The sequence below is a fragment of the Camelus dromedarius genome, chromosome 12 (assembly GCF_036321535.1).
Source record: "Camelus dromedarius isolate mCamDro1 chromosome 12, mCamDro1.pat, whole genome shotgun sequence".
Taxonomy (NCBI): domain Eukaryota; kingdom Metazoa; phylum Chordata; class Mammalia; order Artiodactyla; family Camelidae; genus Camelus; species Camelus dromedarius.
Window position 1 is genome coordinate 69,956,606 of NC_087447.1, and position 14,195 is coordinate 69,970,800.

The 14,195-nt window shown below is 37.6% G+C and overlaps 1 protein-coding gene across 5 annotated transcripts in view; it reads left to right on the top strand.

Annotated features, from left to right (window-relative positions):
* The window catches only part of DYNC2H1 (dynein cytoplasmic 2 heavy chain 1), a 264,211-nt gene that overhangs the window by 167,258 nt on the left and 82,758 nt on the right, over positions 1 to 14,195 (top strand). For 4 of the 5 annotated variants that reach the window (XM_031460657.2, XM_031460654.2, XM_031460655.2 and 1 more), the window contains one exon: positions 216 to 320. In XM_031460657.2, the coding sequence (XP_031316517.2) occupies positions 216 to 320 (105 nt within the window). The remainder of the gene's footprint in view (positions 1 to 215; positions 321 to 14,195) is intronic. The other variant, XM_064492852.1, reaches the window with a different exon arrangement.

The following is a 14,195-nucleotide window of genomic DNA, read 5'->3' on the forward strand; positions in this document are numbered from 1 at the left end:
GAAAGCATTCTTTCAGGTAATTTAAGTATGAAGAACTACTAATGACAAAGAATATTTCCATTAGATAACTGAGGTAAGTGCTGTGCAGACTGAAAGTGAGGCTTATGTGACATAAATAGTTTAATACTTGATGGTGCTCTGATTCTTTCTGATTTCAGTGGCTGTAAGTTCAGTCTTTATTGAAAAACTTTTTTTTTTAATTTCTTTATATTTAGGACTATCGTGCTGTCGTTGAGAAACTTCCAGAGGATGACAAACCTAGTTTCTTTGGTCTGCCTGCCAATATGGCTCGCTCATCTCAGCGCATGGTCAGTTCTCAGGTAACCGATAGAAAGATCTGCCTTTTAGAGAAAATACTGCTGCTGAGCCTGAAACATTACATTTTGTGTAAATACTACGCTTTTGTTTTTAAATTTTATCTTATTTAATACAATAGATTCCAGTGCTACCTGAAATAAATTTTAAATGAGCCAAATAGTGCTATCTTAATACATTTGTTAAAGTTAATAAAATAACATGGAGTATTATCAGTTTTACCCAAAATATATTTGTTTTACTCCTGTGATTTATTCAGATGACTTTAATGTAGACAATTGAATACGTCACTGAATTTAATGTGTTTTATAACAAATACAGGTATAGATACATAATTTATATCTGTGTATTATTTTATAAGAGATAAATATTTAATGTTTCTTATGACTTTACTCATGATTGAATATTGTAAAATATTGGGGGGAATATGGATTTTTAAATTTTATTGAGACAACATTAGCCATGAGCACTGTATATTCTAGCTTCTGTTGAGACCAAATAATTAAGACAAGCTAACATTTATTGACTTTTTACTGTATGTTTAGGAGTATTTTAAGTGCTTAATATTCAGCAAATTTAGTCTTCATAAGCTCTATGAGATAAGATCTATTTTTTTTCCCTCTCAGTACATGAGGAAACTGAAATGGAGAGAGTTAGGTTACTTGCCAGCCAGTAAGAGGCAGAACTGGTATATAAATTCAGGCTGCCTGAATAATGACATGGCTTCTGTACCACGTGCTACAGCTGCCCCTCAAACATAAATGTACTGCTAAGCTATGCGCACGAAATTATGAACTGTTACATAAGGTTCATTGTGTAGTCAGTATGTGGAAAATTCTTGTAGCTCTTAGCAATTTACATTTGGTAATTTATAGGCATTCTAGATAGACTGCAGTATCTTATTTAACTGTGGAGTTTTGTGTTTTTGACTATGTTAGCCAACATAAAACTGACAGTGATTTCTCTTATTATTCACTATATGGTTTGTTACACAGTTTTACTGTTCATTCTCACATGTTTCTAAAAAAAAATGTTGAGTATTAGATATATACTCATTTGCATAATGTATAAATAAGTATAAATGTTCTCTGGAACAAATAAGATCTTAACTCCTTTTCATCTATGGTAGCTGAAGACACTCTAGTCCCTCTTCCCTTTGTCATACTAAGTGTTAAGTCATAGTCCTTGAAAGAATGTAAACTGTGGTGGGGAGGGATATAACTCAGTGGTAGAGTGTGTGCTTAGCATGCATGAGGTCTCGGGTTCGACCCCCAGTACTTCCATTAAAAAATAAATAAAAGTAAACCTAATTGCCTTCCCCCAAAAAATTAAGAATGTGAACTCCTGCATGTCCCTTAGCTTCAAAGCATCTATGATTATACTCTAGTCATTTCTCTTCATGCTTTTTGTTGACCTGAAATAATTATTTTTCAGTAACCTCACCAATAACTTATAAAAATTGTTTGTGTACATTTGTTGTACAAGTGTGTGGTGTGAGTGTATAATTTTATGACAATGCTTAAGCAAAAATGGTTAAAAGAATTAAAAGGTTATTAAAAGAATTAAAGGTTATTTTATAGAATCAGAGAGAGTATATACTTTGGGAACTTTATCAATAGAAATTCAAGAGTCTGTCTTGAAAGACCTGTGATTAACATAACATGGTTTTCACAACTTCTAATCTCAGTATCATTCAACTTCTGAGAGAATCTCATTAGCACAGCGTGGACCAAATGTCTAATGAAGGGAAAAGAGTAACCTAGAATAGAGACTTCAGGGAAGGATGCAAGACAAGAAATACAGAACACTGAGCATCTTCATCTTACAGAGAGACCCAGCAACCACCCAGAGATGTAGTTTCTTTTGCTTCTGGACCATGTATATCTGCCACTGACAAGAGCCCAGAGTGTGAGGACTGTCTTTGAATTGAGAAGTCAGAGCCTTAGTTTCCCCGCAATCTTCTGCTACACTTTAGGCATGTAGTCCAGGCCTTGTATGCGATGCCAGCATGAAGTGCCCCAGTCTGAGTGGAATCCCAGGGATCAGGGGTTTCATAACAAACTAGTCAGACAACATTGTACACTTACCTTAACTCTAGTTCCACGTAGTCCTGAGACAACGCAGGCTTGGTGCTTACTTCTTACTCTGTCTGATTAGTAATAACAAATAATTCTCCCAAAGTTATTTTTATTATGATCTAACCTCTGCTGTTTTGTCTTTCCTTAGTATTAATTTTTATAAATATTTATTGAATGGAAAGAGGATACAGTGTTCATCCTTAAAGTTTTCTGGTGACACATACTCTCTTAATATTTATATTCTGTGCATCTATTTTACTATTAAATTTACTTAACTAAAAGTTCTGAAACATCACTTATCCTTAACTGGCTTTCAGAGTGTATCGAATACTAAAACTTTTTTTTATAATTATAAACATTTATATGTAGTGAAGGTGATAATAATTTCTGTTTTAAGCATACTTAGAGATTTTTCACTCCAAGTCACATTTGGAGCCACGCTTAGAATGCTTGCCCTTCTCTGAAAGCGAATATTCAGATACTATAGAGTCTGAATGATGCGGAATAGGTCTGAAAACATTATTGGTCACATACAAGTTCAAGGATGTGGAAACTGACGCTGAGGCAGGTATTTGATGATTTGGCATTTTAAAGGCAGAGGCCAATGCCACAGCTGAATGGCCAATTTTGTATGAATATGAAGGCTGAAAACGAATTGAGTGCATTCCTACTAGGGAGTGACGACAAGTGGCGTTTGCTTCAGTGTTAGTGATACGTATGTATGGGGGCTGTGGCTCAGCAGTTAGGATTGGCTTTTTTTCCTTTTGCTGATGTAGTGGTACCTAACATATTACATAATTATAGTACAGTAGTAGTGTTACAGTCACTGTACTGTGCATTAGATTTCTATGGTTATTTACTGCTTGTTGTGAGCTTTTACCCCTAAACACACTCACTCTTATCTCCATCGTTCCCTTCCCACGGTGACCATCATTTTACTCTGTTTTCACACACGTAACTTTAGATTCAGTACTTGTCTTTCTCTGTCTGACATCTCACTTAGCATAATGCGTTTAAGGTCCACCCATATTGTCACAAATGGAAAGATATCCTCCTTTCTCATGGCTGAAAAATGTTCCGTGATGTATATATTCTATCTTTTTTATCTGTTTATTCGTTGCTGGGCACTTGGGTGGTTTTCGTATTATCAGCTGTGAGGAATAATGCTGTGTATATCATGGGAGGGCAGATATCTCGTCAAAATCCTGCTTTCATTTCCTTTGGGAATATAGCCAGAAGTGGAATTGATGGATCATATAATAGGTCTACTTTTAACTGTTTGAGGAGTCTTTATACTGTTTCCATAGTGGCTGCACCAGTTTACACTCCCACCAGCAGTGCACGAGGGCTCCCTTTTCTCCACACCCTCGCCAACACTTGTCATTTCTTGTCTCTTGATGATCGCTGTTCTGACGGGTGTGAGGTGATATTTCATTGTGGTTTTCATTTGAATTTCTCTGATGATTAAGGATGTTGGGCCTCTTTTCAGATATCTGCTGGCCATTTTGATGCACTCCTTGGAAAAATGTCTTCTGCCTATTTTTTAAATCAGATTGGTTTCTTGCAATTAAGTTAAATGACTTCTTTATATATTCTTTATATATTTGGATGCTTTCTCCCATTCTGTAAGTTGTCTGTTCATCTTGTTAATTGTTTTGCTGTGCAGAAGTTTTTGAGTTTGATGTCGTTACATTTGTTGGTTTTTGCTTTTGTTATTTGTCCTTTGGTTTCGTTTTCAAAAAATCATTGCCAAGACATTGCTTCTTTCCTACATTTCATTCTAAGAGGTTTATGGTATCAGGTCTTATGTTTAAATCTTTGATCCATTTTGAGTTAATTTTTGTGAGGGACATGAGATAGGGGTCCAGTTTCACTGTTCTGTGTGTGTTTCTTCAGTTTTTGCAGCACTGTTTGTTGAAAGAGACTGTCCTTTCCCCATTGGGTATTCTTGGCCCCCTTGTCAAATATTAGTTAACTGGATATGCTGGGATTTAATCTTGGGCTTCATATTATGTTCCACTCATCAAAGTGTCTGTTTTTTCACCAGCACCATACTGTTTGGTTACAGGAGAATTTTAGTCTCTCTGGTAAAGGACTCCTTCTGTTCATTAATTTTATTCTTGAGGTTATTCTATTGCTGTTCTGAGTTTTCTTGTAGCTCAATGAATTTCTTCATAACAGCTGTTTAAAATTCTTTATCAGTCAGATTGCAGTATTTGATGTCTTTGGATTTGGTTGCTAGAATATTCTCATCTTCTTTTGTGATACCATATTACTGTGAGTTTTCATGGCGTCTGAAGAGAAGTGCCTGTGCCATCACAGTGGAATTAGTGAGCACCTTTCTCGTTTAGGCAAAACTTTGTTTACTTCGGTTCTAGCAGTGAAACAGGTTAATAGTAAATAAGATAGGTTAAAAGATACATTAAAAATAACAAACAGGTTAATAAAAACAAGTAATGAAAAGAGCTTTTTGGTTTTCCAGAAGGTGGCACTAGAGCATAAGTTTTTGGTTTCTCATAGCGGAGGTCACTTCGCTATGGCTTAGGTAGGGAACAGGAAGGAGCAAGTGTAAAAAGAAAAAAAAGCTGGCAAAAAAAATTAAAGGGAGATGTGTACTTAGCACCTGGGGCTTTGGGTGTATCCATGGGCTGGTAGGGCGTCCTCAGTTTGGAAGCTCCCAGAAGTCTGTGAGCCAGAATTCTGGGTCAGACAGCGGAAGATCCACTCCTTCAGACCTCTCTGTCTCTGTCAGCCCACTTCCCGTTCCTCTCCCTTCCTCCAGTCACTGTCGTCTCCTCTCAGAGAGAGCAGCAGGCCCCCCAGCTGCAGACTGTGTGGCTAGGCACAACCCCACGCGCTGCCTTCACCCGCCACCCCCTCTGCCAGAAAGGTTGTGCTGCCCTGCTGCTGGACAGGCCGTTGCCACCTCTGCCACCTCTGGCTGCGTGGCCGCTGCCCTCATGCTGCTGCGGCCTCCGCGGGCGATTCCGCTCAGTTTCAGGTGCATGTGTGTACAGATCGCTCAGGTGTCCTGGTGTTGCCGGTGGACACAACCGGTGTTCCAGGTTCTTGCCCCGTCCCAGAAAGAATTCAGAGACAAGACGTAGTGGTTAAAAAAGTAAAGTGAGGATTTATTAAAGAACGCATAGTATGCTCTCAAGGGGAGAGTGAGCAGGCTCAGGTGAGCGGCTGCCCTGAGTTTCTTTGGCAAGTTAGCTACATGGGGTGTAAAAATGAATGGGTGGAACATTCATTGTGGAGGGAAGGGTTTGGGGTCGTATTCCCTGATTATCATTCCAACTCCACCTTCCTGAAGGGAGGGGGGATTTTTGTCCTTCATCTGGGTCGGAAGTGTCATGGCATAGGTACTTCTGATCTGCAAGGCTAATTTCATTGAAATGAGGGCATAATGAGCAAAAGGTTACATTCAGACACCGGAAATTCCTGCCTTTCCTCACCTTTCTTTGTTCGTCTCCAGGCCACTCATCACCCCAAAAGGTGTGATCCCTTATCAGCCCAAAGGTTCCTGCTTTTCTTTCTCTGCCCAGGGATCCCTGGTGCTTACATGATGTGTGGTTTCCTGCATTTGGCTTGTCCCCTCCTTTCTGCCCAATTCCTGCCATTTGTTCTGTCCTGTCCCCTTTCTCCGCTCATCTATAGCTATCTGTCTGCTCTAACACTGGTATGATGTGCAGAGTTGCTTTTTTTTCAGTTATGGTTGTCCAACTGAGACAGGAGGGAATGGGCAGGGCACAGCCGTTGAAGAAGTGACTGCGGTTGAGGGCAGGACAAACTGGTTAGAACCAAAGGGCGGAAGGTTCGACTCCCAGTAGACCTTGAACCTCATGGTGCTCTGGCAGGCGCCATGACAGTTCCTAGGCTGACCATAAGAGGTCCAGAAGTGGGTGGGGCCCAATTCCTGGAAATCCCCGCCCCTTCCCCCAAATAGTTGGAATAATCCTCCTACTCATTAGCGTATGTAATTGCTGAGCCCATAAAAACTAACAGCTCCCCACCTCACTATTGTGGTCGCTCCCTCTCACCTTCTGGGGCTGCCGCACTCTGTCTGTGGAGTGTGTATCTACTTTTACTTTAAACTAAACACCCCACACCTCTTGTCCTCTCTCCCTCTCACCTTTTGAGATGGCCTGCATTCTGCCTATGAAGTGTGTGTCTCCCTGAGTAAACGTGCTTTCACTTTACTGTGCCTCCCTCTTGAATTCTTTCCTGTGCGAGACAAGAACCTATTCTCCGGCAACGCAGTTGTAAATTGAAGGGGAGGGAAGACTGCCATGATAGTGATGGTCACTCTGTTTTGATTTTTTTTTTTTAAATCTGTTGCAATATGTATACCATAAGGTGTTTTCATCCACATCTGCTATTACACTGTCCTTTTTTCCTTCAACTCTTCCACCGTGTTATAAATGCTGTATGGATGATGTTGCACGAGTCAAAATGGGAATGTCAAAAGGAATAAACTTTGGGTTTTATTTTTGAGGGTGAAGAGGGGAAGTGATCAACTCAACATGTCAATCTGAGGGGCAAATGAATAATGTTTATTTATTATTACTACTAATAATAGCTATTTGGGTGTCCATGTAATATCTACTTGAAAATGTATAGTTGGAATTTGGACTAAATAAACATAGGAGAGAATTCAGCTATAGAGTTGATTTAAAAAGGATTTGTCAAACAGCAGCCCATCTGTGAAACTGTAGCCATGGGAATCAGATTATTAGGGGACATTAATTAAGCAGGAAGAGAGGATGCCTGAAGGTAGAACCGTGGGAAATACCTACATTTAACACACGTTTGGAGCTGGGAAGATCCTTGAAAGATTTTTAACAAGAGTAAACTGCAGTAAGAAAGTTAGACAATCAGGAGTTTTGAAGGTGAGCTGCAAGTTGATGGGAGTGGGTGGCAATGGTTTTAAGTGGTGTGGAGGAAGAGGTCTAAGTGCTAAAGATTGCTTAGAGTTGAAAAGAAGTCATGGACCTTGACCAGTTTTTCAAGACTTTCTAGAGCCCCTTGTATAGAAGGTTGGAGGGTAGATACCAAATTGCAGTGTTTTGAGGGGGAATGTGGGTGAAAAGGTGGTGCAAGTGACTACAGGTGATTAATTTAGAGGTTTAGCACTGTCAAAACTTATGTCTTGGCCAAGAAACTTAAAAAGGTGAAAGATGGTAATTTAATGGGAATACAAGATTCAGGGAGAAATTGTTGTTATTAATGTTGGAAGTGACTGGAGCATGCTTTTTTACCTAGGATTATGAGGTACTCAGGATGGAGAATATGTATTTTTGCAACAATACCTGTTTGCTGATTATAACCTAGTACTTTCCACTAAGTACTGCTGTAATTTTAAAGATGTATTTTGCATTTAAAGCAACTATAAATAGTGTTTCACTTGATTTGTAAACAAAACACTTTAAAAATATTTCTGTTAGCTTTTTGGGGTGAGGCATTTCACAGTTCCTTTGCTTACCTCATTTTTGGAACTGCCCTTGCCACCACTTTTTGCTCATTTAAATTTGTTCAGTACCCTGTCCAAAGATCACCGTCTTTATGAAATATTTGTATTGATCGTCTGATATTTTTCACTTTTATATATGCTCAACTCTCCACCATTAATTGTCTCCAGAGTAACTTGGCACTGGAATAGGTTTGGGAAATGTAGAGTTGAGTAAAAATAGTCCCTGTTCTGAACTAATTCAGCCTCGTGGGGCAAGTTCTAGAACTTTTTTTTTTTTTTTTACAGACTCGATAGCAATTTCATAGCAAAATTCTTAAAATGTGTTATATTTATTCTTAAAATGTAGTGATGGCTTTCCTGTTGCCAGAGCTTTGAGGATTAATTGCTAGCATAATAATTTTAGCAGCACTGCACTGACGGCTTTCTTGAATGCAGCAGCTGTGGTCGGTCGGTCAGCAGCTGCACTTCTCCTGACTCAGACGATTTTGCATCAGTTATTGGAGAAGTCACAATTTCCTGGTGAATTCGTCTTTTTTGAAATCAGGAAGCTTAAGATCCTCTTTTCTTTCAGATATCCTTCTATTTGAATATATTAAATCATCCTTCAGGGACATATTTATTAGTTACAACTTTGCTAATAGCACCATCAGCAGAAAGAGGTAATGTAGGTGTATTTCTATACAGCATGTGTTAACTTCTGGCTTCTAACTGTAAGCAAATCTGAGTTTGAATACTTGTCACGTTTTGAGTTTTATGACCATTTAAGACAAAAGCAAGTGGATCTGAAAACTTCTATCAGTCTGCTTAATTTTGTAGCATACACAGTGATGTTACTTTTATTGCTTTTGAATGTTTACAAGGAAATACTAAGTTCACTAATACTGTAAACTTGATTTGTTACTTCTATAATTGATAATTTAAAGAATTAAAATGTCACTTAGTTTGAAAAAATGGTAATTAAAAGGAAAGAATTAAGTGTTATCTTACCTTCCCTTTGTGAGTTATATCTCATGGTAATGAAAGAGAAGTTGATGATAGTTTTTCTTTCCTGAGTAATTCTAGATAATAAATAAAGAAGGAGTGATAGAATTTGAAAAATCACTATTTTACAAACCCTAATAATTTAGAAAATTATTATCAGAGGTTGAAATCTTTAGATGGAAGGTTGATGGGGAAATTCGCAAGGGAGGGATCCGCTGTCATCACTTGTATCCAGTGATCCATCTTTGTATCACAAGAAGCAAGTATTCAGACACTGTGTGCCTCCTGATGTGAGGCAATGTGAGCTACACTTTCCAAAAGTCTTCTTTCAACAAAAAGTGACCCTGGACCTCCTCAAGCCCTTAGAAATAATTCCCAGTTAATAGGAAACACAGGGGGTAAAGGAACAAATTAAACTACACTGCTTGATCCAGAACGTGGGACATTCTGCAAGATAAATGACTCAGCTTTATCAACAGGTTAACAGCACGCAGAAAACTGCTCAGCTCTGTATCAAAGAGACTTGAAGTACGTAACGACTCCATGACCTTTCTATGGGTACTGAGTCAAACATTCCAACTTAAAATTTGAGACCAATCAGGGAAATTTAAATATGGACTGCGCATTATATGACACCAATGAATTTTTTATTAATTTTGTTAAGTGAAATAGTAGTATTGTGATAATGCCCATTTTTTTTGAGATACATGCTAATAAGTATGTAAGAGTCAAATAGCTTGATCTGGGATTTGTTTTAAAACACTTTAAGGAATAATAACAAAATAAAAGAAAAGAAATTAGAGATGGTGGAAGCAAGTTCAGGAAAACTTTGACCGTGGTTGAATCTGGATGGATATTTTTGTGCATCTTTGAAAATGTTCTTAATAAAATCAACTTTTATATATCTTTGAAAATGTTCATAGTAAAATTAGTTTTACAAAGTTAAAATAAATATGATGGATATTTATATACCTTCTTGACGTTCACCCAATTAAATGTAGTCAGCTTTTAGCACTTACTTCCAAGAAATTCTTGGTGGGAGGCAGCAGGCCCCTCCCATGGTAGAAGTTGGGAAAAACAGACCCCCACCTTCTGGGAGCCCTTCAGTCAGAGCACAGGCGCCGGCAGCTGCCTGTACACAGAGGTCTAGGGATTCCAAGAGCTGGTTTCCTTGCATCTCTTGGGAGGCAGCAGCCCTTGAAGTAGATTCTAGGTCCTGGGTCCTGGGTAGCATCCAGAGCCAAGGCCAGTGATGAGGGTAAGAAAAGCCACAGCCTCTGCGTTCACTCCTCTGTGTATACTCTGTTCACGGGCAAAATCAGCTTTCCCTTACTCCAGCCATAGTAACCAAGTGTTTTTTACTGGCCCTAACGCCCACTTTTCCACTTTCCCAGTTACTCTGTGAACTACTTCACATTGTTTTAACCATTATCTTTTTAAAACATTTACAGGTTTGTGGCAGTTAATTAACATTTAATAAAGTGCACTTACTTAGAGCGCGTGATTCAATCAGGTTTGGCACAGGCATGCACGTGTGAGACCATCATCACATCAAGACAGTGAACGTTTCCATCGCCCCAAAAGTTCTCTCCAACACTTCGTATTCCCGTCCTCCCCTCCCCTCCCCCCATCCCAGGCAACTAACTTCTTTTCTGTCAGTGTAGATTAGTTTGTATTCTCTAGAGTTTTATAGAAAAGATTTATACAGTTAAGTGTTCTTTTTCGTCTGGCTTCTTTCTCATTCAGCATTATTGTTATAAGATTCACCTGTGTGATCCCATTAGGCGTCTTTTTTTGTTTTTAATTGCTGATCAGTAGTTCATTGTATGGATGTACCACAATTCACTTATTTATTCGCTCATTAAAGGACATTTATATTGTTTCCACATTGAGGCTACTAAAATTACGTTAGTATGAACATTTAAACATTTTCTGTCTCTGCATTTTATGCTTTTATTTTTCTTGGGCAAATACTTAGGAGAGAAATGTCTGGATCATATGACAGGTATAGATTTAATTTTAATTAACTACCAAGCTATTTTAAATGTGTTATGAATAAATATGTTAAAATAAATAAATGAAAATATTAGCAGACTTGAGGTCATATATCTGTATGTAAGGATATGTGTATATAATGTAATATATTTATGTATTCTGTGTCTGCCGTATATATACTTCCATAAATGACAAAAATATAATTATTGGGATTATTATATTATTGTAAAGTAGGGTTATTAGAGACACTCATACAAAAAATTGATTATACAAAAATTATGATGCAACAAAGTATCATGACTGTATCTCCTCAAGGCAGAGATGGATTCAAACGTTTCATTTAATTTAATGATTAATACCAGGTTTGAGTTATTTAGTATTAACCAGAGTTATATATAAAACATTAATGTAGATGGTTTTTAATGAAGTGTTCAGCCTATCACTCCAACTAATCTATACCTCAGTATTTGAAAACTGATGTATTTGCTATTCTTGGTAAAACTCATGCATCCTTTGATGAGAAATTCATTCTTAATTTGCCTGTGTTAAAATTGTACAGGCTAGTTCTCCTGAGGTTTGTTTTCAGGCTTTTAACATCATATTGCCTTGGGAAAATGATGATGTGAGTTCTTAACATGGCAGAGTGCCTGCACATTTCACTTTTGATCTTGGGTGAAATCTTAACTCTCAAATCACCAGCATAAATTATAGTTTGGTCTTGTATGTGGCTGGCATTAATATTTTTATCAAAAGCGTAAGAGGCATGGAGAAAGGGTTTCCCCCTTTATCTTGTGTGTACTACCATTAGAAAGACGGACCTCTGATGGTCTCCTATATCCCACTTCAGCATGTTAGCGTACTATTTCATTTTTACAGTAAGTAGGAAGATTTAATATAGTTTGTTACATCCCGGTATGTTTGGTAATGCAGTCAAACATACTGCAGCTCACCAAGCACCCAGAGGGAACAGAAAAATGTTAGAAGGTGGGTGATGAGAGAGTGTGGGCTAAGTAAACGTTTAAGTGCTCCCAGAGAACAATTGGCAAAGGAAATAATGCTTGAGCTGCGGTTAAAAAAATATTATTTAATGAATTTGTATTTATTTCAAATACAAATAGAAAAATATGTAATGAATGAATATAATGCTGTATATTACATGAAAAGCATTTTTTTCTGTAAATTATTAATTGAGGAAAAAAAGATGATTTCCCTTTTTTTCTTTCCAGTCCTTACAGACTTTATTCCCTTTTCTTGTCTTTGGGATAGCTAGATCTTTGTGTGCAACGTTGAATAAAAGTAGTGACAGTCTTGCTCTGATTTTACAAGGAATATGTTGTAACATTTTATTGTTGAGTATAATATTTACTGTGTGTTGTAGATATCATTGTATTAGTCTGCTTGGGCTGCTGTAACAAAGTACTGCAGATTGGATGGCTTAAATAACAGAAATTGATTTTCACACAGTCGTGGAGGTCGGAAGTCTGAGTGTCCATGTGGTCAGTTTCTGATGACAACTCTGCTTCTGGCTTGTAAATGACTGTTTTCTCACTGTCTTCTCCTATGACTTTTCCTCTGTGCACGTTTGGAGAGAGAGAAGGAGGGAGGGGTTGGAGAGAGAGAGAGAGAAAGAGCGGGCGATCTCCCTTGTCTCTTCTTAGAAGGATACTAATCTTAATCAGACCAGGGCCCCACCCTCTCATGACCTCATTTAACCTCCGTTACTTTTTTTGGAGGCCTCATCTCCAAATACAGCCATACTCAGGGTTGAGCTTAAACATATGATTTGGAGGAACACAAACAATCCCTAACCCAGGTTAAAGAAGTTTTCTACTATTCCTGGTGCTTCAGTTAGCCTTTGTTGCATAGCACATCATCCCAGAACTTAGTGACGTGAAACAATAATATTTTGTGATTTTCTTATGATTCTGTGGGTTGGCTGGGTTTTTTCCCTAGTTTCATCTGGGTTCACATGTGAGGCCGCCTTCATTTGGAGAGTTGACTGGGCTGGAAGATTCAAGATGGCCTTGCTCGTGTTTGTAACTGGCATTGGCTATTGATGGGGGCGACTTGGTTTTCAACTACATGGCCTTCATCTACCAGAGTCTATCATGGTGCATCAGGGTTCCAAGGCCAAAGCGGAAACTGCAAGTTCTCTTAAAGTCTAGGCTTTGAGACTTGCACATCAGTTTTGCCACATTCTGTTAGTCAAACAAATCATAAGACCAGCCCAACTGTAAGGGAGTGGAGAAATAGATATCTCTTGATACTGCAGTGGAATATTCCTTTGCAAACAGGGTATGATTACAGGGAGGCATAATTTATCAAAGGCTATTAAAATAGTCTCGGGCATCTTTGCTGAGTTTCTTAGGGGTAGTTTGTCAGGAGCACATTGGTGAATTTCATTGACCATGTTTTTACCCGTATTGAGATAATTATATTACTTTTCTTTCTAATCTGTTTATATGGTGAAAACTACATTTTCTGTGATTGAACTATGCATTCAAAGTCATCATGTATGCCTGTCTTTAAAAGTTGCTTTATGTTTATTTATTTGCACCTATGTTCAGGAGTAAGACCTGATATTTGAATGTCCCCTTGTTTTTCATATAATGTTTCTACCAGCCTCTCTTACTTGATCTGGGGAATTTTGCCTCAATATTCTAGTCTCTGAAATGGTTACTGCAAGATGTGAGTTTCTGTTTAATGAATGTGAGTAGAACTTATATGTTAACTACTGGTGTCTGAGATTTACTTTGAGATAAAATTTTGAACTTCTCATCTAATATTTTTAAGCAACTATGGCCCCATTTAATTTTTCTATTTCTTTTTGAGATTGTTTTATTAATTTATATATTCCTAGGAATTTCTCAGTTGCCCTTAATCTGCAGTTTTTATGGTATAAAGCTATTCAAAATAATCTCATATTGTCTTTTAGTCTTTTCTATATCTGTAACTATATTCCTTGTAAAATTAGAATTTTAAAATAAATTTTTGCTTTATCATATTTTAGCTATCATTTGACTACATATCATTCAATCTAGTCAGATCAGACATCTCATAATTTTATTAGTCTTTTCAGTAAACTGACTTGGTGGGTTTTTTTAATCTCTTTTTATCTATGTTCTGTTTTATTAATTTTTGGCTTTTATTTACTGCCATTTTCAACTTCATAATTTGTTAGGTTTGGCTCAATTTCAGCATTGCTTCTTTTTGAACATAAGTATTTTGTTAAAATTTTCCTCTAATCTCATTTACTGCAGTTCCGTAAGTTATTTAAAATGTGGAATTTTCATGAAGTGTGTGGGTTGAATTTGGGTGATCAACACTCTTTCAGGCAGATCACATTACCACCC